At 46.7% G+C, this 26,532-nt stretch overlaps 1 protein-coding gene across 1 annotated transcript; it reads left to right on the forward strand.

Annotated features, from left to right (window-relative positions):
* The first annotated feature begins 7,009 nt into the window (after positions 1–7,009).
* On the forward strand, positions 7,010–11,703 carry LOC140917530 (olfactory receptor 52P1-like). The gene is made up of 3 exons (XM_073360637.1): positions 7,010–7,123; position 7,647; positions 10,607–11,703. Exon 3 carries the CDS (start codon positions 10,651–10,653, stop codon positions 11,701–11,703), a length of 1,053 nt encoding a protein of 350 aa, XP_073216738.1. The 5' UTR covers positions 7,010–7,123; position 7,647; positions 10,607–10,650.
* Positions 11,704–26,532: the final 14,829 nt, after the last annotated feature.

The following is a 26,532-nucleotide window of genomic DNA, read 5'->3' on the forward strand; positions in this document are numbered from 1 at the left end:
AGATGCCACAGTCCTCCTTTTCTTTTTGCGGAGACAGACTAACATGGCTGTTACTCTGAGAGGTGTAACACAATCCAATATCTGGAAATTGGAGTTAAAGAATTTCTGATTGGAAATAAAGTGTACATTTTAAATGGTGTGAGTTAATTAAGCATTAGAACAATTTTCTATTCATGAGTATGTTGAATTTAACCATAATTCTCAGGTGACAGCTCTGCCTTGGAAAATGTGCACTCGGTGTATATTTCATGAACCTGAGGGATCCCATAAGGCGCTGCATGCAAAAAAGTTTTAGGTGAGAAAATTAATAACTTTTACAAAATAATTTTGTACCTTGGGGAAGTTTTAATCTAAGCTGGTAAAAGTAAGCTTAGGAGGTTTTCATGCAGGTCCCCACATGTGTATCCTAGAGTTCAGAGTGTGGAAGGAACCTTCACACATCCCATAAAATCTTTGCACTAAGGATGAATGTACAACCCTCACCATTCATAACTAACAGAGCTGGCTAGCAAATCGTCCCAGAGCATCCTGGGTTTAACATCTGTCTCACACTGGCCCACTGTGTCAGTCAGCTACCAGTGGTTCCTGCATGTGGCAGCTGTATTGATCTATGCCCTCACATGTCCCAGAGTTGCCCGCTCTCATTATATAATGTGCATAATTCTCAGCCTGTGAGTTTTTCCTGAGCAGCAGTCCTTGAAGCACCATGTACTGTGTATCGGTGTAATAAGAGAAGCAGCATAGGTTCCTCAGCATTTGCGACCTGTGTGTAGATTTCTGACCAGTATGTCACTCCTCCCTGCCAAGGGAGCCGGTTTGATGGGAGTCATCTCACCCCCTGCAGAAGAAGAGTTGTGGGGAGCGTGAGGCAGCTCGGAGGTTGTGGAATCCACAGGTGACTGAGGTGTATGGAGATGACACTGGCAACCAGCATGATGTTGGAAGCAAGGCAGCCTGGGATGGGGAAGGAGAGTTCAGACAGCGGGTCCAGGATATGGTGGGAGATTGAAGCAGCTGAGGTGCAAAGATCGGTGGTTCTTTCCACCAGTGAAATGTCTGAAGTTATGTATATAACTTTCAACAAAAATTGGAAACAAAACGGAGAAATCGGCTGGGGTCTGCTGTTTATACTTAGGAAGTTCGCTAAACTCTCAGGTAGCTCTGTTTCAGTGTGTGGCACCATCTGCTCTAGTGTTGGTGATCACAGGGTCTGGAGAGACTGAATCACCAGCAAAGCAGTGTGAAACAGGGCCAGCCGAGTTGAGTGGTTAGAGGGGTGCAGCATTTCTCATGGCTCCCAGACTGCACCCCAGGGGTGACAACCCATCCGTCTTATACCCTCTGGACCTCAAATTTGGCCGCAAGGCATCTATGACGCAAGTATGGGGCTAGGGACAGTAGCCCAAACAGGAGAGCCACATGTAGCAGTTCTTTGATTCCTGTACCACCATGTTCTCACCCATGTTCTCACCGAAGCACGGTTATTTTAGCACGGGAAGAGAGGAAGTAATCACGCAGTCAGTGGAGAAGTCCCGTTGGACTAGCTCTGACCCAGGATATCATAACCCATTTCTGCACCAATCTGTGAAAGGTCAACAAAGAAGTGAAATGTGATGCCTCCCTGATGCAGAGAGTAGATTAACCATTCAAACAGTTGGTAGCTGTCAGACATAAAACAAGTTAGCACCTCCCAAGGGCCACTGGCAACTACCATTGATGTCAGAATCCTATGAGAAGAAAGCCTTTTACACGCATTTCAGCTTGCATTAATTCAGGATCATGTAATTTGCCTGCGACAGGGTGGCACTGATTTTTCAGAGGCGAAGGGAATGGCTATTACAGCTGCATGGGTGCTGTGCAGTGGTACAATGCTACCATCAAGTGAAATGTGTTTTTGGCCCCCAATCTTGTGGCAGCGTTCCCAGTGAGTGCAGGTGGAAGTGCACTACACACAGGAAAGAAATCTATCACCATGTGCTGCACTGAACTATTCGCAAACTGCATTTTGCTCTGTAAATCTGAGCCCCTGTTATTGGCAGATCATTTCTTCACTCCCAGGGGGGCTCTTAGGCTGAAGTTCTCTACGGTCTATTTTCTGCTTTTCCCACTGCTCACAGAGTCCAGGGAATTCTATGGGAGTCCTGGGCAACCTGACAGTTCGCGGGGAGTGTTCAGGGGGATCATAAAGGTCGCTGTGCAGCATGTGAAGTGTCAGCCATGTGACATTCACACACTGATTCTCAAGCCTCTGCCTTGCAGTAGCCATAAGGAGATTTCCTTTCTCTGCTGAGCAGGATTGCGGTGACTTGCCTGTTTCTGCATTAAGGTTAGTGCTGAGTTTTTAGTACTCTCGGAAACACCAAGGGATTTACCTGGTCAAATTGGAACTATAAATGTATTGGAAAGAGTTTCGACAAATATTGTGTTTTAAATTTAGTTCCTTTTCTCTTACTGTTTCCTTCTATCTGTCTCAGTAACTTCCTTTTTTTTTTTTTTGTGCTGTGTGGTTTTTCCTCTGGTTCGCTCAAGTTTTCCAGTTCAGCAATGTCACTGACCTGTTAGGAAATGCAGCCAAAGCCTCTGCAGTGGGTACCTGTGAACCAGAGAGTTCACAACGAGAATGGGCCACACACTGGCAATATTCTGCTCTCTCATTCTGCCTTCACTGGGTCACTCCAGATTGACACTGTCCTCTCTGAGAGCAAAATCAGGGCCCCTGTGTTTTGAAATTCCCAACTTTCATTCCCGGTCTCAGAGCACCCCATGAACTGAAGGGAAACATGAAGGGTTTCAGGAAACATGAAGGGTTTCCTTCAGACTCTTTCAGCACCCTAACAGAATCGCACTTTCTGCAGCAGGACCCAAAGCCGTGATTTTCACAGCCGGGAGCCAAAAGTTAAACACTCAGGGTGAATCTGGTCCCCTTTGAGATCAAAGGCCAAATTACCAACAGATCCAGGAGTTCCCCCTAAATCCACATGTAGTGACTTAAATAAATGCCCTGATTTAAATCAGCACTGAGTCTCCAGTGACTTCATGTGGAGCTCTCCTGTGGCCTCTAAGGATGGGTGAGCTTCTTAGGACCCAAGAAGAACTGACAGAAAAGTTGCTGATATCTCAAACTCACAGGCTTAAACCTTCAAAACAAATAGGATAACATTTTTTTCAAGGGGGGAGAGGAGTCTGCTCCCTCTGAGCCCCCGCATCTCTGTTTCTGGAGAGGATGAGAAACACAAAAAGCAATCAAATTAAAAGCAGGTTTCTGGCTTAGAGGTGGTGTTGCAAATGTTATTGGGGGAAGTCCAGAAACACACAGTGTGTGGGGGGCTGGGGGTGGGACAGCGGGACACTGTGATGACCTCCTAAGGTCCCTTCCAATCCTGATATTCTGTGGCATGCAGTATCCAGATCAGAGTGACTCAGAGTCCTGAAATTCTGCAAAATGGGGAATGGACGTCCTCCCCAATGCACAGCCCAAAGAGGCATCATGAGCCCTCCTGCGTCCGGGAGGTGTCTCAGCCTGGAATGTAAAGTGGACCACACTGTAGCAGGTTGTCTCTGACACCATCCTCATCTGGACCATCCTTCATCCTGTGAGAAGGTGCAGTGGCTAAGGACAGTCAGGAGGGGGCACTGTTATGTCATTTTCTGTTTGTTTAAGTTCAATGAGGGAATTAAGCACAAGAAAGTAAAAAAATGACTACCAACGCTGGAGCTACAAAACTAGAGCTGGCAAAACTGGAAGCAGCAGAGAAGGGAAACTACGGCAAGTTTCAAACGTGGCAGGCAGCAATGAGGTGAAAGAAGAGGAGACCCGCACACCAAGGGGCTATGGAGGAAGAGGCAGCCAGGGAGGAAGCTGCACACAGCAGGCCTATGGAAGAAAAAGAGCCAAAAAGAGAGAGAGAGAAAGTGAGAGGGTGAAAACACCAACTGGACTTCATAGAGAAGCAGAACCAGAGGCCCCTGAGCCAAGAAAAGAGAGAGAGAGAGAGACAGAGACAGAGGGCAGGAAGAAAGAGAGAGAGAAAGTGAAAACACCAACTGGACTTGATAGAGAAGCAGAACCAGAGGCCCCTGACCCCAATGACTCCCATCACTCCAAAAATCCACAAATGGGAACACTCATGTCCTGCAGACAGTCAGGAGTACGATATTGCTGAATATCTGACTGCCTTCGACAGGCTGTATGTGATACATAAAATCCCTGCTGTTAAGAGAGCTCCTACCCTGATTGCAAAATTCACTGGCAAAGCTCCAAATGATTTCAATGGAATGCCTAATGAAGATGCTTTAGAAACTACTGTAAATTTAAAGATACTGTTTTGTGAAGTTTTCAGATTACCCCTGAAATAGAGAGAGTTAAATTTAGGAATCTTAGGAGGGATATTGGGATGAGTAATGGGGAATATTTAAAGAATGTGAAAATTTTTTGGGAAAATGGGTGAGGGGTAAAGAGGTGGCAAGTTTTGAAGAAATACTTGGACTTGTTGCTCAAGAGCGTTTACTAAGTACGGCTGAAGTAAAGCAGTGTCTGTGGGACAAAGATGTAAAGTCTGGGGCTGAGATGGCTTTTTTAGCTGATGACTTTGATTAGACTCAGGTGTCTATTGAGAGCAGGCCACAGAAAGAGGGGTTGACAACTGGTGGGAAGGGAGGGTCCCATTTTGCCCCTGGGAAGACAGTAGGGGGATGGAGCCTAAACATTCTCTTAGCCAAAAACATTCCTCTAACCCCCATCCCAAATCTCCTGTAAAAGCAGAAGAGCTCAAAAGGTGCTGTCAGTGTAATTCCACTGATCACTTGAGGAATAAATGGCCTGTGCTAGGAGGAAGCAGGCAACCAATAGTTCATGTTAGTTCTGCTGTCCTCACCCCAGAAACTCCCCAAGCAACTGAAACCAATCATACTTGTTTTATGAGATTAGCCTCTGCAGAACCAGACATGGAGCATGTTAACGCTCTCCAAATGGATGGAGTACTTGAGGCAGAGGGATACAGGAGCTCATATCTCTCTGGTTCAACGGAATGTGGTCCCAAAGGCCAGTGTGCTACCTGGCCACAGGGCAGAGATTGTGAGGGTGGGCGAAAGCAGATTCCTTATACCACTAGGTAAAATCCTTGTGGTGTGGGAAGGTCTGGAAAGTGTTTGGACTGTGGAGTAATGGAACACCTCTTCGTCGACCTGCTCCGTGCTCATGTTTTTTCTGTGCAGCTCAGCTTAAAGTATTTGCCTGCCGCAGGAGTGAGTTTTATCCTGGGACCAGTGAAGGAAAGGGTAAGTTCTCAGGAACTGCTGATAGAATGGGAGAGAGTCTCCTTGATTTTTCTGCAACAGGGGGAAGCCACATGCTTCCAGGCGGGAGGGTGGTTTAGAACAACTCCTGCACTCAAGCTGGAGGAAACATCACATCAGGAAGGGATGGGGTGTAATACCTTCCAGGAAGAGAACTGTCCAGGTTGTTAGCTTCCAGCAGGTCACAGCTGAACCAGAGACAAAGTCTAGGGAGCATAGAGAAATGTGTCCCAGAGGAGAGCCTAGAGAAGGGGCAGGGAATCTCAGAAACCACTGAGGTGAGTGAGGATGCCTGTCACTCTGTAACACAGGGAAGCAGGATGCTTCCAAGTATGGGAGGGGGCTGAGACTAGGCAACATGCCCTCAGGCACAGAGGCAGGGGAGATGTTGTCAGTGAGTAAGGAAACTGTCTCAGCTGTTAACTGGCAGAGTTTTGCAGCTGAACAAAAGAAAGATCACTTCCTATGGAGCACACAGAAATGTGTCTTAGGAGGGGGCCCAGAGGAGGAAACTGGGGAAGGAATAGTGGGGGTAGAGGAATGCCTCCCCACTTGTCACTTGGGGCATAATGCCGAGGACACTAGAAGGAAGGCTGCATCAGCGTCTGGGAACCCAGGTACACAGACTGTGTCATAAATATAAAGGGAAGGTTCACAACCTTGATGTATGCGGTAACATAAAATCCCTCCTGTCCAGAGGTACAGAGTCCCTTTACCTGTAAGGGGTTAAGAAGGTCAGATAACCTGGTTGGCACCTGGCCAACTGGACCAATAAGGGAAGAAGATACTTTCAAATCTGGAGTGGGGGGAAGAGTTTTTATCTGTGCTCTCTTTGTGTGTCCCCTCTCTGGACACAGAGAGAGACAGAGACCAAGCTGGTAAATCATCTCCTGAAAAGATACCTGAAATGATACATTACAATTACACAAATTGTAAGTAAAGGCAGGGAAATACCTTTGTTATCTTTTGTTTTAGAGTGTGAATTTTCCATATGCTAAGAGGGAGTTTTATTCTTGTTTTTTGTAACTTTGAAGCTGAGCCCAGTCGGGAATCCTCTGTGTTTTACTTTTTTATTTACTCTGTAAAGTTACCTTCCATCCTGATTTTCCAGGTGTGATTCTTTTACTTAAAAAAAAAAAAAAAAAAAAGTTCTCCTTTTAAGAACCTGATTGATTTTCAGGGTCCTAAAAAGCCAGGGGTTTGCTCTGTGCTCACTTTGTAACCAATTGGCTAGTATATTTTTCTCAAGCCTCCCCAGGAAAGGGGTGAAGGGGTTTCCGGGGAATATTTTGGGGAAACAAGGGCTCAAAGTGGCCCTTTTTTCCTGGATTTTTGTCTAAATCACTTGGTGGTGGTAGCAATACCATCCAAGGACAAAGAAATGATTTGTGCTTTTGGGGAATTTTTCACCTATGCTGGTAGAAATACGCTTAGGGGGTGTTTCATGCGGGACCCCACATCTGTACCCCAGAGCTCAGGGTGAGGAGGGAACCCTGACAGCCGGTGACCCAGGTTTTGAGAGGGAACTGTGTAACTGGCTTCCTGGAGGGGAGCAGTCCCACAGCTTACTTCTCAGGGACAGAGGAAGGGGTGACGGAGGGTACCCCAATCCAGGTCCCAGTTTTTCAGGATGCTATTTCTGATACTTTTTTTGGAAAATATCTGTGTCTCTTTACATCTAGTTGCAGCTCCAATGCCTGTGATAACGGAAGAATTGAGACCAGGAAGTTGCCAGGTGGTAGTTTGTGAGAATACAAATGCCCCAACTGACAGAGAAGGGGGTGTCTTCCCCCATGCTAGTGAGTCGTGGGAAAGCTGCTGGGAAAAAGTTGTGTATGATCAAAGGGTAAACACAGCCAGCCCAGGGAGCTCAGATCACCATCCTCTAGGGAAAGGTGGCAAAGAGCCAGCCAATGTGCAGGATCCCCCTGAAAAACTATCTTCCCAGACCCTGAGGCACCAAAATTCCAGAGACACAATTAAATTAATAGCCCACACAGACGGGAACACTGGAGGGAAAGACAAGCCATTGACTGATTACATGGGAGAGAGTCAAAGGACACCATGGGTAAGGAACAAACCAACCTCACACTGCAGTATCTGAACAGACGGCGTGGTAGCATAAAAATACATGTAAACACCCATCTGTGATTAAAAAAAAGGTATGAATGTAAAGTTTTGGGATAAGAATTAGATAACTGATGTTAAACCTTATGGTAAGTCTAGTTCATAGTTAATAGCTGCAAACAGATTTAAATCTGATCATAGCATAGAAACCTGGTTTGCAGTGTCTGAATGGGGAAACTGAGGCACACCACCTGTCAAGGTTCCTTCCCCACTCTGAACGCTAGGGTACAGATGTGGGGACCTGTATGAAAAACCTCCTAAGCTTATCTTTACCAGCTTAGGTCAAAACTTCCCCAAGGTACAAAATATTCCACCCTTTGTCCTTGGATTGGCTGCTACCACAACCAAACAAATACTGGTTACTGGAGAAGAGCTGTTTGGAAATGTCTTACCCCAAAAAATACTTCCCAAAACCTTGCACCCCATTTCCTGGACAAGGTTTGGTAAAAAGCCTCACCAATTTGCCTAGGTGACTACAGACCCAGACCCTTGGATCTTAAGAACAATGAGCAATCCTCCCAACACTTGCACCCCCCCTTTCCTGGGAAATGTTGGATAAAAAGCCTCACCAATTTGTATAGGTGACCACAGACCCAAACCCTTGGATCTGAGAACAATGAAAAAATATTCAGTTTTCTTACAAGAAGACTTTTAATAAAAATAGAAGTAAATAGAAGTAAAGAAATCACCTCTGAAAAATCAGGATGGTAGATACCTTACAGGGTAATTAGATTCAAAACATAGAGAACCCCTCTAGGCAAAACCTTAAGTTACAAAAAAGATACACAGACAGGAATAGTTATTCTATTCAGCACAATTCTTTTCTCAGCCATTTAAAGAAATCATCATCTAATACGTACCTAGCTAGATTACTTACTAAAAGTTCTAAGACTCCATTCCTGGTCTATCCCTGGCAAAGACCCAGCATATAGACAGACTGAGACCCTTTGTTCCTCTCCCTCCTCCCAGCTTTTGAAAGTATCTTGTCTCCTCATTGGTCATTTTGGTCAGGTGCCAGCGAGGTTACCTTTAGCTTCTTAACCCTTTACAGGTGAGAGGAGTTTTCCCCTTCACTTTATATTTATGACACCGCCTCATGGCCTTGAAGGCTGGGTGCCAAGAGAGCGATAACACACCCTGCCTTTGAGCTCGTCGGTGGCTAACCCTCTTGGAGCAAACTAAGGGGGGAGGTGAGACATTCTCTATCACCGGGGAGCATCCTGTAACCGCCATAGTCCTCATTTTCATATAAACATGATTTTACATAGAAAACATGCCTTGTAAGGTATCAGGGAAAGGTTATGATCTGTTGCAATCATGCCTCTATCCACACATGTGTATCATTAATGAATATGGAGTCATGATTATGGTGTTGTATGGTGGTCACTAAAACATGCTGTAAATTGGGGAATAAGTCAGATATTAGCTCTCCAGAGGCAACAGCAAGGAAAGTGACCAATCCCCAGGCAGGGTGTCAAACAACCCATCAAGAGCCCTTGTCCAGCAAGGGAGCTCCAATGCAATGACTCACGTGCACGAAGCCCCACAGAGGGAATTGCTCAACCTTGCTTGGAGAGACTCAGCAATGCTCCCCAGACATGCCTGGACTTGTGCCCCCCAAGCACATGGATTGAGGCTATAAAACAGACAGAGCGGACACATACTGGGCCCTTCTCCTGCCCCCACTGAGAAGAAGACAAGACTCCAACAGGGGAGATTGGCCCAGGTTTACACAGGAAACTTGTATATTAAGGACTGCAATATTCAGTGGGGTGAGAAAAATCCTTAATCTAGATGTTGCCCAGTCTAATAGGATTGAGAGTTTAGACAGTGTGCTTACATTTCCTTTTCTTTTGGTAACCACTCTGACTTTTTGCCAATCACTGAATATCACTTAAATTCTATCTTTGTACTTAATACATTTGTTGTTTATTCTACCTGAAGCAGTGTGTTTGGTTTGAAGCGTGTAAGAGACTCCCCTTGGGATAACAAGCCTGGGGCATTTCCATTTCTTTCTTAAACTGACAAACTCACATAAGCTTGGAGTGCCCTGCGGGCACACCTGCACACTGCAAGAGTAAGGTTGTGTCTGGGAAAGGAGATATTGGCTAGTGTCATTCGGTTGCATAATCCAAAGAGCAGTTTACATGTCAAAGACTGAGCGTGAACAGCCCAGGAGTGGGGTTCTCACAGCTGAGCAGGGTAAGGCTGGCTACCAAAGCTAAGGACTGGGGTGACCAACCAGATCACCAGTCCAGATAACACCAGAGGGGAACATCACAGGGTTGCAAAGCAGCATGTAGGTGGACAGGTGGGCAGTGCTGTTGAAATTATTTTTTTCTTTGTGTTTGTTGGTCCAAGGCCAACTTTGGGACCTTTCGTGGTGCAGAGTGTGTTTGGTGAGTTTCAGGGTCTCTTTCCCATGGCAAGCCACAGAACTACAATCTGGGTGTCACAAGTTTTACTCAGTTTTGTTTTCTTTTGTTGTTGTTCTGTAACTTCAGGCATTTCACTGGTAGAAATAACATTTGATATTTTGTAACAATGTACCCCATATTGTTCATTGTGATATGATGATATGATTATAGCATAATTATGATACAGTTTATGCAAGATGGGTTATGTAAGATGTTATTGGAAAAGTTATGACTTTCTGAATATGGTTATCCTATTTGTATGTATTGATGATTTTGGTCAAAAGTTCTGAATTTTGATGACTTCCCTGTATTTCAAATGTAGTTACAAGTGAGTAACGCCCACTAGGGAACTTGATGTCAGTCTCAATAGATGGTTGGGAAGGGCCTATTCAGGGCAATGAGACTTTGGGGGAAACAATAGGCCTTTAGAGAAACTTATCTCCCACCTGGTGAGCCTCCCTGAGAATGCTTCAGACAGACTATACGTAGTGGATGCTATGACTCTAAAAGGCCATGTGACCAGGCCACATAACTCTGGACTCCATTTTGGGGAGTCTGTAATCTTCCCACAAACGAGTCTGGAAACCAAGTTTTGAAACAAACGGTTCCCTCCGTATTCTAGATCTATGGAAAGTAGGGAGTGACATCGTCGGTAGTTCTTCACTCCTCACTCAAGAAGACTCCGAGAATGTTCATAACTGTAACATATTTACCATATTATTTTTTACAAATAAGAACCCCCTTGCTGTGCTTTTCTCCCTTTACAGGCACCTTGAGCATTTCTGAGTCATATCGATGCATCAACTGCTTCATGGCACCTTTCAACTTCACCCACTCTGACGCTTCAACTTTCATCCTAATGGGCATCCCTGGCCTGGAGGCTGCCCACATCTGGATTTCCATCCCTTTCTTTACATTCTACATTGTCAGCCTGTTGGGAAATGTCATGCTTCTGTCTGTTGTAGGTAAGGAACAGACTCTGCAGAAGCCGATGTACCTCCTGCTCTGCATGCTGGCACTTACAGACATTGCCACACCTACCTTTGTTGTGCCAAAGGCACTGGGCATATTTTGGTTCAATTTGAAAGGCATTACTGTGGCTGGCTGCCTCACCCAGATGTTCTTCCTCCACACGATTTCTGTGATGCACTCATCCACCCTCGTGACAATGGCCTTCGATCGCTACGTTGCCATATGTAACCCTCTGAGATATGCCACCATCCTCAGCAATGCACAAATAGCTAAGCTAGGGCTTGTAGGTTTCATAAGAGCTGTTCTCTTCATTCTGCCCCTGCCCCTGCTCCTGAGTCAGCAGACATTCTGTGCCAACCGCATTATCCCCCACACACAATGCGAGCACATAGCTATGGTGAAGATGGTGTGTGGGGACATTAGTGTCAACAGGATATATGGTTTTGTGCTTACGTTTGTAATCAATGGGTTTGACCTGACGTTCATTGCCCTGTCGTATGGTCTGATCATCAGGGCCGTCCTCAGAATCTCCTCTCATAAAGCCCACCAGAAAGCCCTTAACACTTGCACAGCCCACATCTGTGTGATGCTGACATATTATACCCCTACCTTCTTCTCCATTCTTACACACCACTTTGGTCAAGGCATTGCACCCTATGTTCATATCATCTTAGCTGACCTCTATCTCCTCATCCCTCCAATGCTCAACCCTATCATTTATGGGGTCAAAACGAAAGAGCTTCGTGACAAAGTAGTCAAATACACCTGCAGAAGTTCTGCAGACACAAAGTTCACGCAAAGTTCCGCAGACACAAGAGACGATATCTCCTCAGGCCTGCAGTGTCCATCAGGGAACTGTCAAATTGTCAGAGAGTATGTGAACCAGCACTAAGTGGGATGCAGTTTGGGAGGAAGACCAGAAGTTCTGTGAGCGCCATGGTTCCCAGTTACCCCTGGCATAGAGGAAGAGTATGCTCACAAACAATCTGTAAAAAAAGTCAGCCTTCCTTGACTGTGCAGTTCTTACGAGTTGTACTCCTAGCAGAAGGAAAATCCTTTCACCAGAAAAGGGTTAAGAAGCTAAGGTAACCTCGCTGGCACCTGACCCAAAATGACCAATGAGGGACAAGGTACTTTCAAATCTGGAGGGGGGAAAAGCCTTTGTCTGTCTGTGTAATACTGTTGCTGGGAACTGATCAAGGATGCAAGCCCTTCAACTCCTGTACAGTTAGTAAGAAATCTAGCTAGAAAATGCTTTTGGATTTCTTTGTTTTGACTTGGAAATTCACTGTTCTGGAGGACATGTGTATTCCTGTTTTTTGTATCTTTTTGTAACTTAAGGTTTTGCCTAGAGGGATTCTCTATGTTTTGAATCGGACTGTCTGAATCGGTCCATGGGCCTGCATTCACCACAACCGTCGACAGCATCCAGAATGCGTTCACCCGGGGAGGGATATCCTGGCCCACAACACAATTTTTTTCAGGAAGAGGGGCAGACCAGTTGAATAGTCATGACTAAGGTTTTTTGTCACAGATAGTTTTAGTAAAAGTCACCAACAGGTCATGAGGGTCTGGGGGTGGGGGGAGACTGAAATGGGAAAGATTAAAGCCTGATCAGGAGTATGAGAGCCTGAGCCACACTTCAGGATGGGTGATGGTCCAGCACCTACTGCCACTGCAGATAACAGCTCTGTGGCCCCCACTGCAGCCCCAGCACCTCAGAGGTCCAGAGCCCCTGCTGCAGCCCATGTGAGAGAGCTCCACAGCTCCCACTGCCAGTGGCAGCTCAGAGATCTGGGTCCCCACACGGCCAAGAGCCACTTGGAGGGCCACATACCCCCACCGCCAGAGGTGGCTGAAAGCTGCTGGTTCCTTGGCCACACATGGCAACTGAGAGCTCAGGAGCCTCCACCCGCTGCCCCAGGGCTGAAGTGGTAAATGTCACAGAGGTCTCCGAAAGTCACAGAATCTGTGACTTCTATGACTTAATCTTATCCTTAGCCATGTCTATGAACAACTCTCTGTGGTGAATGGAGAAGTGGTGGAACCCTAGTGACTGAGACAGTGAAAATACTTTGTGCAGGAGGCAAAACAATCACTGACTTGCCCCAGACAGTAGAATTGTTCATCCCTGGACTCAGAGTGTCATCCGGAATTGTTAAGACCTGGAATGTTGTTGCCTCTGTAACACTGTTCAGTGCTTCTCTCCTTGGAGCTCCAATATTATCAATATTGGCAGGCGAGGCAACCTAGTAATTCAGCAGTCCTTTATGTTATTCAGAAAGAAAGACCGCAGGCATGGTTCAGTGACAAAGGCATCCGGAGAGGTTTATTTCCCCCTAGGCAGAATCCCATCACCCTGAGTATGAGCAAAACGAGTGAATTACCTTATGAAAGTCCTTTTCTGGGTGGTAATACCCCAATAAATCCTTAGAGATCAAGGACTACTGAGGGTAAAGACATTAAGAATGTTGATCTACCATCTCCAAACCAATGGGTTGGTAGAGTGATTTCAAGGAACTGTTCTGGAGACATTATTGAATTCTGTAGCCTCAGATTCCGAACATTACGATCAACTCCTCCCCAACCTCCTTTAACCAATCAGGGAGGTGCCTCAAGGCTTCAAGTTTTCGCCCTTTGAACTGCTGTCTCGGAAGTCCTCAGGTAATGAACATAGACCAATAAATTCTTCAATTAAGAAATTGCCTCGAGACTTTGTGAGTGTTTGCTCGAAAAATTTTGCTAAATGCACAGCAGGTACAAGAGAAGACCGATAATAAAGGGGTCTAGCTGTGAGTGTTCCGACTGGGTGATTGTGTGTTATGGTTACAACCAAGCTTGCTCTTCAGATGATTGGTTCATTGGCAGGGACTCTTTGATGTAGTGAGGCATGTGGGCCCTATCAACTACAAGGAGCACCACCCAGAGAAGAAAAAGAAGACTAAGATAAGAACATAAAAACAGCCATGCTGGTCAGACCAATGGTCCATCTAGTCCAGTATCTTGTCTTCTGACGGTGAGCAATACCAATCTTCACACTGAAAGAAGAGAACAGGCTGTTCTTGAGGGATCCATCTCCTGTTCTCCAGTACAAGCATAGGCAATCAGATGCCAGGGATTCCCAGATCATGGGGTTGAATCTCTGAATATCTTAGCCTGCAGCCTATTAATTTCCTTCAGTCATCCCTGGTTCTTGTGTAATGTGAAGGAGTAAACAAGACTTCCACAATTAAATTACCCCTAATGAAAAAACACAGTAAAAGAACTAAACAAGAGCTTAAGAACCATGTAAAACAAACAGTGAAATATAAAAAGGCATCTTTTAAAAAGTGGAAGTCAAATCCTAATGAGGTATATAGAAAGGACCATAAACACTGCCAAATTAAGTGTAAAAATGTAATAAGAAAAGCCAAAAAGGAGTTGAAGAAAAGCTAGCCAAAAACTTAAAAGTTAAGAACAAAATATTTTTAAGTACATCAGAAGCAGGAAGCCTCTTAAACAACCAGTGGGACCCCTGGACAATTGAGATACAAAAGGAGCATTTAAAGATGATAAAGTCATTATGGAGAAACTAAATGAATACTTTCCTTCAGTCTTCATGGCTGAGGACGTTAGAGAGATTCCCAAAACTGAGCCATCTTCATAACATCAGCTAACAGGATGTTAGGAATCATTAAAAAAGGGAGAAAGAATAAGACGGAGAATATTTTATTGCCTTATATAAATCCATGGTGTGCCCACATCTTCAATACTGCATACAGATGTGGTCTCCTCAACTCAGAAAGGATATACTGGCATTAGAAAAGGTTCAGAGAAGGGTAACTAAAACGATTAGGGGTTTGGAACAGCTCCCATATGAGAAGAGATTAAAGAGGCTAGGACTTTTCAGGTTGGAAAAGAGGAGAAGTTTAGACTTGAAATTGGAGGAAGGTTTCTAACCATCAAAGAAGTGAAGTTCTGGAATAGCCTTCCAAGGGAAGCAGTGGGGGCAAAAGACCTACCTGGCTTCAAGATTAAGCTCGATAAGTTTATGGAGGAGATGGTATGTTGCAATAACATGATTTTGGCAATTAATTGATCTTTGGTAAATAGGCCCAATGGCCTGTGATGGGATGTTAGATGGGGTGGGATCTGAGTTACTACAGAGAATTCTTTCCTGGGTATCTGGTTGGTGAATCTTGCCCACATGCTCTGGGTTCAGCTGATCACCATATTTGGGGTCGGGAAGGAATTTTCCTCCAGGGCAGATTGGAAGAAGCCCTGGGGGTTTTTCGCCTTCCTCTGTAGCATGGGGCACGGGTCACTTGCTGGAGGATTCTCTGCACTTGAAGTCTTTAATCCATGATTTGAGGACTTCAATAGCTCAGACATAGATGAGAGGTTTATTGCAGGAGTGGGTGGGTGAGATTCTGTGGCCTGCATTGTGGAGGAGCTCAAACTAGACGATAATAATGGTCCCTTCTGACCTTAATATCTATGAATCTATGAGACTAAGGGGGGATATGATAGAGGTATATAAAATCATGAGTGGTGTGGAGACAATGAATAAGGAAAAGTTATTTACTTGTTCCCATAATATAAAAACTAGGGTCCACCAAATGAAATTAATGGGCAACAGGTTTAAAACCAAGGAAAGGAAGTTCTTCTTCACTCAGCACACAGTCAACCTGTGGAACTCCTTGTCGGAGGAGGTTGTGAAGGCTAGGACTATAACAGGGTTTAAAAGAGAACTGGATAAATTCATGGAGGTTAAGTCCATTCATGGCTATTAGCCAGGATGGGTAAGGAATGGTGTCCCTAGTCTTTGTTTGTCAGACTGGAGATGGATGGCAGAACAGAGATCATTTGATCATTACCAGTTAGGTTCACACACTCCGTTGCACCTGGCATTGGCCACTGTCAGTAGACAGGATACTGGGCTGGATGGACCTTTGGTCTGACCCAGTACGGCCATTCTTATGTTCTTATGTTCTCCCCAAAGTTAGACATTTTGGCTTTTATCAATTCTTGAATGATTTCACCAATTACACATCTGTTTATACGTCACTATAAATCCAACCTATCATTTTCTAACAGTTCCCTAATGTAAGTGGGGAACTATTGTTGGGATCTTTCCTGGCTTTTGCGACACCCCAAGGGAACTGGTAGTGAAAGAGTCTAAGTCCCTACTCCCACTCCCTTTTCCCAGAGGCCTGCCTGACCTCAAGGACTCCCCTTCCACTCTCCTGTTTGGAAGAGTCCTCGTAATGGCGATATGGCTGAGTCAAAGATTCCTGGAAGGCTGAACCCCCAGTCTCATCGTGGTCACTTAGGACAGGGGCTAGGGTGTCCCCACTCTGGGGTACTCTCTTCACACCGGACACTTCTTTGACCCACTGATCACTGCATTAACTTCAAACCAACTAGAATGTGTTAAACAGCGACTGAAAGAAAATTGGAGAGGAGTACTTGTGGCACCTTAGAGACTAAGCAGTTTATTTGAGCATAAGCTTTTGTGAGCTACAGCTCACTTCATCGGATGCATTTAGTGGAAAATACAGTGAGGAAATTTATATACACACAGAACATGAAGGAAAAAAAAAACCTGTAAGCAGAGTGATCATTTAAGATGAGCTATTACCAGCAGGAGAAAAGGGTGGGGGTTCAGGGGGGAGGGGGGTGAAAACTTTCCAGCAGTTAACAAGGACATCTGAGGAACAGTGGGCGGGGGTGGGGGAAATAAACATGGGGAAATAGTTTTACTTTGTGTAATGACCCATCCATTCCGAGTCTCTATTCAAGCCTAAGTTAACTGTATCCAGTTTGCAAATTAATTCCAATTCAGCAGTCTCTCGTTGGAGTCTGTTTTTGAAGGGTTTTTGTTGTTGTTGTTGTAATATAGCAACTTTCATGTCTGTTGAAGGGTTAATGTCTAGCTATTCCACCTGGAAGCAGGCGGGGCACACCCTGACTGTTTCCTAGGAGCAATGCACACATTGCTCTATCCAAGGACAAGGGCTAGATATGAACCCTGAGAACTTGATTGTTTGGACAGCAACTGTGGGAGGTTTCTTTAGCCTGGGCTCAAGGCCTGAGAACCAGGATTGTAGTAGATAAAGGATGGTAACTAAGCATATGAATCAACGTCATACATTCCTTTGTGTAGCAGTGTGTAATGCTTAGGGGGAGAAATATAATAAAAGGAGAAGGTGGAAGGCGGGGGGGGCAGAACAGCCCATCTCCGCTGACCAGCCTGTTTGCTTGCATAAAGCTGTGTTCTGTCTCATCACTGAACCGCAACAACTGGAGCCCAAACGTGGGGCCCTCAGCACTCACCTCGCCCGGCAAGGGTTTCAGACGCGTCACTCATCCGCTTCGTGGATCCCGGTGAGTATTTTTCATTGTGGTAAGCATGGGAAGCTCCCTCTCTGCTTTGCAAGTGCAACACCGCAATGAGCTGCAGTATTTGCTGCGTAAGGCTCAGCATGACTGCCCCACTCGAGAACTCACTCTCCTGCTACAGGAGGTGCGTGCCAAATGCCCGTGGTATCCTGAAGCCGGAAGCCTTAAGCTAGCGGACTGGGAGCGATTGGGCCAGACATTGCACAAAGAGCCTCGGGCGCCCGTGCAGGCTTTACATGCCTGGCACCTCTGCCGCGACGTGGTACAGCGTGTCGCCTCGGACAGACCCTCCCTCGTGAGGCTGGTGCTCTTGCCGCCCCCGTCCGCCCCTGCAGCCATCCCCCCTCCTGGCAATGCGACACAGCGTGTCGCCTCGGAAAGGCCCTCTCCAGCCCCAACAGAGGAGCTGCCGATCCTGCCACCCCCGTCCGCTCCTGCAGCCATCCCTCCCCCTGCTTCGCCCCCAGTGCCTCTATTACCACCGCCTCCCTGGCCTTCCCCACCGGAGCCGGTGTGTGATCACCCTCCCCCCATGGGGCCCCCCGGAGGGTCATCTGCATCTGCTCAGAAGCTTTCGCTGGTGCAACAAATGGTTCACGCAGCGAAAGCTCGATCAGATCTTACAGCGGAGGAGCTGGCTGATCTGGTCTCCGTTTGCCCGGTGACCTGGCAGAATGATGACCAGGGCAACCCCGTGGGCACCTGGACCACTCTGCCATACTCGGTGGTTAGAGAGGTAAAGAAAGCAATTCGTGAATTTGGCCTGACTAGCACCTTTGTGCGTGGTCTCATTGAAGGGATGGGTACTGGGTACTCCCTAATCCCTGAGGATTGGAAAACGCTGCTGCGCATGATGTTGTCACCCAGTCAGTATGTTATTTGGCTTAGTGAGTATCGGCAGATGGCAGAACGCCAAGCCCAGGTATATAGAGAGCAAGGTATCATTTATGAGCATTTGGCAGGGGAGGGCCCGTTTGCTACTATTGAGATGCAGTCTCAACTCCCTCAGGCCGTCTTCCCCATTATTTCCACCTGTGCCCAGCATGCTTTCAAGAAGGTCCCGGATTCAGGCAAGCCTACCAAAAGCTTTGTCAGTATCCGTCAGGGTGCCTTAGAGTCCTTTTTGGATTTTACCAACAGATTGCAGGAGGCTATCCTCCGACAGGTGGATAACACTGAGGCAGCTCACGAGCTCCTGTTAAAATTGGCAGTTGAAAATGCAAACGAGGATTGCCGCCGTGCTCTCCAGGCAGCACAAGCCTCTGGTATTTTAGAGCTCTCAGACATGCTGCGGGCGTGCCAGAACATTGGCACACAAGCCCACAAGGCTGGAGTTCTGGCTGCCGCCCTCAGAAAAACTGGGAAGGAGGGGAAGCGCTGTTACCACTGTGGTAAGGAGGGTCATTTTCAGTGGGAGTGTCGCTCATCTAAGGCACCAGCCCGACCCTCAAAGAAGTGCCCCAAGTGTGGGAATGGTTATCACTGGGCTAATCAGTGTCGTAGCGGGTCGGGAAACCGCACGACGGGTCCCCCCCGAACCCAGGGCCAAACGGGGGTGTTTCCTACTCAGGCAATCACTCCTCTGCCTTGGAATCTGTAGACTCTATGAGGGCAGCGACTGCTGGAAGTGCAGGGCTTGATTTGATCATGCAGGAGGACACTGACTTTCAACTGCCAGGGGAGGTCTGTGCCATACCTACACAGGTGATGGGACCTCTCCCTGCCGGCTTTGTAGGTCTTGTTCTCCCTCGCTCACATGCTGGGAAACAGGGCTTTTTTGTCATTCCAGGGGTCATTGATGCTGATTACACTGGCATTATTAAGGTTCAGGTGTGGACTCATCTTCCACAGTCGCTCCCGCGGGGACGGTCAATTGCACAATTGATTTTAGTCCCCTATCAGGTGCCAGCTGCCGAGGATCGAACTCGGGGTGGAGGAGGCTTTGGATCGACGTTGTCTCACTCGCCGTCTCACAGCGCGTCTTCTCCACTTGTTGCTCTGACAATGTCAGTCCGCCCCTCGAAACCTCAGTTAACACTTCTCTTAAATGATGTTCCTTTTACAGGGCTGGTGGACACTGGAGCTGACGTTACAGTGATTCGTGATCTGGAGTGGCCGGTTAGTTGGCCTACGGTTCCTTCTAAAGAGTTGTGGGGGATTGGGGGTAGCAAACCCGGGCGCCAAAGTTTGTCTTGGGTCACGGTCTCTAAACCAGGAGGCCGTGCCCTTGCTACAATCCGCCCTTTTGTGCTCCCTGTCCACCTCAATATTTGGGGCCGTGATTTACTTACAAAGTTAGACACCACCCTCGATATTAACATCTGATGGCCCCAAACCCTCCCTCACCCACCGTGCCCTCCGCCTTACCCTTGGTATGGCAATCCTTAGAGCCCGTATGGATTGACCAGTGGCCCCTCCCTCTAGAAAAGCTAAAAGCACTTCATTCACTTGTGCAGCAGCATTTGCAAGCACAGCGATTGGAGAGCTCCACCAGTCCCTGGAACACCCCGGTGTTCGTTATTAAGAAAAAATCAGGTGCTTGGCGGCTGTTACATGATTTAAGGGAAATAAATAAACGCAGCCAACCTATGGGCCCCTTGCAATTTGGCTTGCCAAATCCAAATTTAATTCCTCAAACCGATCAACTTTGTGTGTTAGATTTAAAAGATTGTTTTTTTACCATCCCCCTTTGCCCTCAGAATTAGCTGCTGTTATTTTGGCCTTTCAACCTTTTGCTGATTGTCCCTTTAATTTAATTGTGGATACCCATTATGTTTATCAGGTAATTGATCATTTACCCCTTGCCCTCATTACCCCTCAGGTTGATGCAGACCTCCTTCACCTGTTTTTGTCTTTACAGCATCTTCTTGCCACTCGTCATTTCCCTTATTTTGTTGCTCATATTCGCAGTCATACCCCTCTGCCTGGGCCACTCACTGAGGGCAATGCACGCGCCGATCGCGCGTTGTGTGGTCAGGTAAATTCCCTTTTTTTCTGACCCCATTGAAAGCCATGCCTTTTTTCATCAGTCTGCCTCTGTTTTGGCCCAGCAGTTTCACATTCCTGCTGATCATGCACGTTCCATTGTTCGTTCCTGCCCCCACTGTGCTGCTGCTGCTCCTACTTTCTCTTATGCCGTTAACCCCCAAGGTACCGCAGCAAATCAGCTGTGGCAAATGGATGTTACTCATGTGCCACAATTCCGCCCCTATTCATTTTTACATGATTCCGTTGATACTTATTCAGGCTTCCTTTGGGCAACCCCACAACGTGGGGAAGCCACTAACAAAGTTATTCACCATTTGCTGGCCTGCTTTTCTGTTATGGGTCGCCCTTGCCAAATTAAAACAGATAATGCCCCAGCCTACTGCTCTGCAGCCCTCTCCACCTTTTGTGCCCGCTGGGACGTCCGTCTTAAACACGGAATCCCTTATAATTCCACGGGCCAAGCCATTGTTGAACGTGCCAATCGCACACTCAAAACCTTGCTAGATAAACAATTAAAACAAGGGGAGCTGCGTCTCCGAACCTTAGGAGACATTCAACAACAAATGTATATCCTCTTTTTTACTTTAAATAATTTAACACTGAATGCAGATCAGCAGACCCCTGCGGATCGGCATTTTCACAAATCTGAGGTACTGGAAAGACCGCGTGTCTTTTACCGTCAGCTGCCCGATCCACAGTGGCTGGGCCCAGCACCTCTAATCACTTGGGGTCGGGGATATGCTGCTGTGTCTCTTCCTGCAGGACCGTTGTGGGTTCCAGCCCGGTGTGTGCGACCGGCACTTAAACAACATGGCATGGCACCAGGGGCTGTCGAATCCCATACCAGAGTTTCAGCTGACCTTGGAGGAGACCGCGTTGCCCCCCCGAGTCGACAACGGCGGGACGGAAATGGAGGAGGCGTAGCGTCCCAAGCCAGCCCGTGACATGGGGAGCAGTAAAAGCATTGGTCGCCACGGCTCAACGAAGACTGGCAGCAGATCAGCAGCCAGAAACTCCTAAGACTTTGTTTGTGGCGATTCTCGCCCAAATCACTGCTAATTCTGTGATGATTGTGTGCCTTTTGTGCCTGCTATTCCTTGTAGGGGTTGGCTCGGAAGCGCCTCCCCCGTTACAAGCCCGAATGACATATATATAACATATGGGAAAGATTGGCTTCAATAGCAAATGTTACCCACTTTTGTTTATCTAATTCTGTAGCAGCCGGAGATTTGTTAGGTACATGCCTTATTCCAGTATGTCATCACCCTGAGGAGATGGAGAATAAGGCACTGTTCTCTGCTTATGCTAATCTTTCCTCCCAGTAGTCTAGCATGGCTAATTGGGGCCCGGCCAACTATACTCTGCCTCGCACGGCTATATCCCTCCACACACCGTACCCGGCCGGGGCTCACAATGTCACCTGTGCGCGTGTAGTTAACTGCACTAGTACAAAGGTGCCCTTGGGCTGTCAAAAAATTTCTCAATCCCTTTTAAATTGTTCCCATGCTGTTAATGTTTCATATAAGTATGGCCATATCATCCTACCATCAGGATGGGTTTTTACTTGTGGTTCATGCACCTTTAATTATATTCCTGCAAATTTAAGTGATGGCACCCTTTGCTGTCTTAGTAGAATGATACTTATATTGCCTTTTGCTGGTCACAATTGTAGTAAAAGAAGTGTACCCCTTTTAGATGATTATATTGCAGATGTTAAGCTTTTGGTTATTTTGTGTTTGTAATCATTGGGCTTATTTTTTGTTGTTGCTGTGTACAATGTATTCCTTCCTTGTTAAGACTTTGTAAAATTTTTGCCCTGGAAAGCTCCCCAGGTTATGCCCTTGTCTGTCTGGGAGTTAAATAGCATGACAAAACAAATTGGCGGCTACCATGAGATGGCCAACTATCAATAAACAAAAAAGGGGAGATGAAGGGTTAATGTCTAGCTATTCCACCTGGAAGCAGGCGGGGCACACCCTGACTGTTTCCTAGGAGCAATGCACACATTGCTCTATCCAAGGACAAGGGCTAGATATGAACCCTGAGAACTTGGTTGTTTGGACAGCAACTGTGGGAGGTTTCTTTAGCCTGGGCTCAAGGCCTGAGAACCAGGATTGTAGTAGATAGAGGATGGTAACTAAGCATATGAATCAACGTCATACATTCCTTTGTGTAGCAGTGTGTAATGCTTAGGGGGAGAAATATAATAAAAGGAGAAGGTGGAAGGCAGGGCGGGGAGAACAGCCCATCTCCGTGGACCAGCCTGTTTGCTTGCATAAAGCTGTGTTCTGTCTCATCACTGAACCGCAACAGTCTGTAATCGCATGACCAGAGAGATTGAAGTGTTCTCTGATTGGTTTATGATTGTTATAATTCTTGACATCTGATTTGTGTCCATTTATTCTTATAGAGACTGTCCAGTTTGGCCAATGTACATGGCAGAGGGGCATTGCTGGCAGAGGGGCATTGCTGGCACATGATGGCATAGATCACATTGGTGGATGTGCAGGTGAACGAGCCTCTGATAGTGTGGACATCTACACATCTACCAATGTGATATGCCTGCACAGTCTCTACGTAAAAGAATAAATGGACACAAATCCCCCTCCCCCTCCGCCCTGCTGTCCTGCTGGTAATAGCTCATCTTAAGTGATCACTCTCCTTACAGGTTTGTTTGGTTTTTTTTCCTTCATGTTCTGTGTGTATATAAATTTCCTCACTGTATTTTCCACTAAATGCATCCGATGAAGTGAGCTGTAGCTCACAAAAGCTTATGCTCAAATAAATTGGTTAGTCTCTAAGGTGCCACAAATCCTCCTCTTCTTTTTGCGAGTACAGACTAACAGGGCTGCTACTCTGAAACCGGAAAGAAAATTAAGGATAAATGGGAAAGTTCAAGGAAATAAGGAACCCCGTCCTGACAAGCAGCCATGTCTGGGACCTAAGAACTGTTCTCTTTGTGTTCCTCACACATCCCAGGCCCCCTGCCAGCCTCTAGTTGTGCTGTGGTGATACTGCCAAGTCAGACACTGGCTTTTGCAGTGGCCACACACCCTCAGGCTCTAGGTGGCAGGACCCTTCTCCCCAGCAATTGGCCCTACATCAGATTGACGTCCTCTCTCCTGAGTCCAGTCTTCAAGGCCCTCCGGTCTGGTGACATCTCCCTGTGCTAGGCCCTCTGTCCATGGCCCCAACTTGCTCTCCTGAGCTGCTCATTGTGATCGGCTACCTTGTTACTAGTTGCCGGCATCCACTGTCCTGGCTCTGTCCCTGCAGCTCCCTACTCTAGCTCAGCCGTGGCTCCCTGTTGGTGCAGCAGGTTTGTGCGGATCCAGCTCCCGGTTCTGGTCTGCTCCAGCTGCAGCTCCCCAGCTCTGCTTCAGCACTGCTGCCTTCAACTCTTCTGGCTTGTTGTGTGTTTGGTTGTCATGCTAATAGCACCTTGTTGTTGCTATGGCAACTGAGTTAGCTTATTAGGGGATAGCCCAGCCAGTTTGGGCTGGTTTGGTTAGTTCAGTGTGTGGAAAATAAATGGCTGCTTTCATGGCTCACCGCTCTCTGCGTCTCAAGTGATTCCTTCCTAAAGTGCTGCCCCCAAGGATACAACAAAGTGGCGACGAGAATGGGATCCCTGTGCTGCCCCAGCCACAGAAGGAAGTGGAAGTCAAGGCAAGCAAACAAACAAACAAACAAAACCGACCAAAATCTTTCAGCTGTTGGAAGGGGTGAGAACTGGCTTGTTGGCGCCGACTGTGAAACATGAAACTAAAACCATGGCTACACTTCAAGGGCCACTGGAACCTTTGGAGGAGAATGTAGTGCAGTGGCATGTGTAAACTGAGCGTTTTGAGCTTTTTGTTCTTGCAATGACATTACAGCAGAGAAGAAGGTGCCAATATTCTTAAGTGTTGTGGGAGCTAAAACCTACTCCCTGCTACGCAGCTTATTACACCCTGTTAAGCCTGAGACCAAATCTTACAGTGACATTGCAGAAATCCTGGGGTCCCATTTTCCTCCAAACCACTGGTAATTCCTGAAGGATAGAGGTTCCACAAAAGAGGCCAAAAAGAAGAGGAAACAGTTGTACAATTTGTAGCAACTTTAAAAAGGCTAGCAAAACACCGTGAATTTAAGGAGATGTTAAATGATGCCCTGCGTGACAGGTTACTGTGTGGTTTGCAGCGTGAAACTATACGGAAGAGCCTATTGACAGAGGCTCAGCTTCCCTTACCGAAGGCTGTGGATATTGCCGTCTCCATGGAACTGGCTACAAAGGAGGCGCAATCCATCGGTGCATCCTCTAGGGTGCATAAAATGTCACAAGAACCTTCCCACAAATCTGTGCAGAGTCAGGAATGTTGCCACTGTGGTGAGCCGGGTCACAAGGCATCACAATGATGGTGTAAGGACCTGGTGTGTCAACACTGTGGCAAAAAGGGACACATTGAGTGTGCCTGTAAACAAAGAAAAAGAGGCCTGTGCTCTGGCCGACCTAAAAGGGGAACCCGTATACCCTAGAGCAGATCCAGGATGACCAAGGTGACACCTCATCGCAAGAAGAAGAGCCACTCCACGTTTTGTCTTTGGTAGTGGGCTCACATGAATACTGGGTAACCCCGTTGTTGGATGGCAAACCTATACGCAAGGAACTGGACACCAGGGCAGCCCTCTCACTGGTCTCTGAGGCTGTGTATAAAGAAAAGCTACAGCATCTTCCGTTTAAGGCAACAAAAGCTGTTCTGAAGACGTATACGGGAGAAGCTGTGCCCATGTTGGGCAGTATTGATGTTAAGGTGGAACTCAAAGGACAGGCTGCTAAATTGCCACTGTTTGTGGTGAGAGGTAGTTACCCAGCCTGAATGGGTAGGTCCTGGCTTGGGAAGATTCAGCTGAACAGGGCAGAAGTACACCAAAGGACTAAAGAAGAAACCGGTCTGACCGCTATACTAAGGAAACATGCTGCTGTTTTTGGAGAGGATCTGGGAAGTATGAAGGGAATCACTGTCACACTGAACATGAAACCTGACAGTCAACCAAAATATCTGAGAGCCTGAACTGTGCCATATGCCATCAGGCCGAAAGTTGAAGCGGATTTGGAGTGCCTGGTCACCAATGGAGTCCTAATACCAGTTACCCATACTCCATGGGCCACTCCTATCATTCCAATCATGAAGAAAGATGGCTCCCTCCGGATCTGTGGTGATTATAAGGTCATTGTCAACACAGTGTTGTGTGCAGAGCAATACCCGTTTCCCCGCATCGACGACCTCTTCGTGGGCCTGGCTGGGGGACAAAACTTCAGTAAGATTGATCTGAGTCAAGTGTGTTTACAGATGCATATCGATGAAAGTTCCCAAGAGCTGTCGACTATTGTGACTCATAAGGGGCTTTATCGATACTGTCGCCTACCCTTAATGTCTGTTCCCACCCTGTTCCGCAGGGCTATGGACCAGATTTTGTGTGGCTTGCCAGGAGTTCAGTGCTATCTGGATGACATCCTGGTCACTGGAAGGAATGAAAAGGATCACTTAAAGAATTTAGAGACTACCCTACAAAGACTGGAAGAGTATGGCCTACAAGTCCGCAAAGACAAGAGTGAATTCTTCCAGCCCTCTGCTGAATATTTGGGACACATCATTGATGCTGAGGGTCTTCATAAGGCCCCTGCAAAAGTTAAGGCTATTGTGGAGGTTCCCCCACCTCAAAATGTTAGCCAGCTGCGCTGGTTTCTAGGACTATTGAACTATTTTGGAAAGTTCATCTCACAGTTAGCCACACTGCTAAAACCACTTCGTAAATTCCTTGGGCAGAACGAGACCTGGAAGTGGACTGAAGCCTGAGATGTTGCATTTAACAAAGCTAAAAATGCATTGCTAAATTCTGAAGTTCTAACACACTTTGATCTATCCTTATCCCTACAATTGTCCTGCGATGCCTCCCCTTATGGAGTGGGTGCAGTCGTGTCAAACATTATGCCTTCGGGAGAAGAGAGACCTGTTGCCTTTGCTTCACACACTCTAAGCAAAGGAGAAACTAACTATGCCCAAATTGAATGTGAGGAATTGGGAATCATTTTTGGAATTCAGAAGTTTCATCAGTACCTGTTTTTGCGGAACTTTACTCTTCTTGCTGACCTTGGCCCTCTGACGTCAATTTTTGGACCTTATCCAGGCATTCCCCCATTAGCTGCTAGTTGTATGCAACATTGGGCATTGTTACTTTCAGCGCACACATATGAAACCAAATATCAGAAATCCAGTCTGCTCGGCTATGTGGATGGTCTCTCAAGGTTACCTTTGCCAGTCAAACATCAAGATACTGCCCAAAAGGAAGTCTTCTACTTTGAACACGT

Source organism: Lepidochelys kempii, chromosome 1, assembly GCF_965140265.1.
Source record: "Lepidochelys kempii isolate rLepKem1 chromosome 1, rLepKem1.hap2, whole genome shotgun sequence".
NCBI classification, from domain to species: Eukaryota; Metazoa; Chordata; order Testudines; family Cheloniidae; genus Lepidochelys; species Lepidochelys kempii.

What these genes read in the sequence shown, in the direction of transcription:
- LOC140917530 (XM_073360637.1), top strand. Translation starts at nt 10,651, where the DNA reads ATGGCACCTTTCAACTTCACCCACTCTGACGCTTCAACTTTCATCCTA.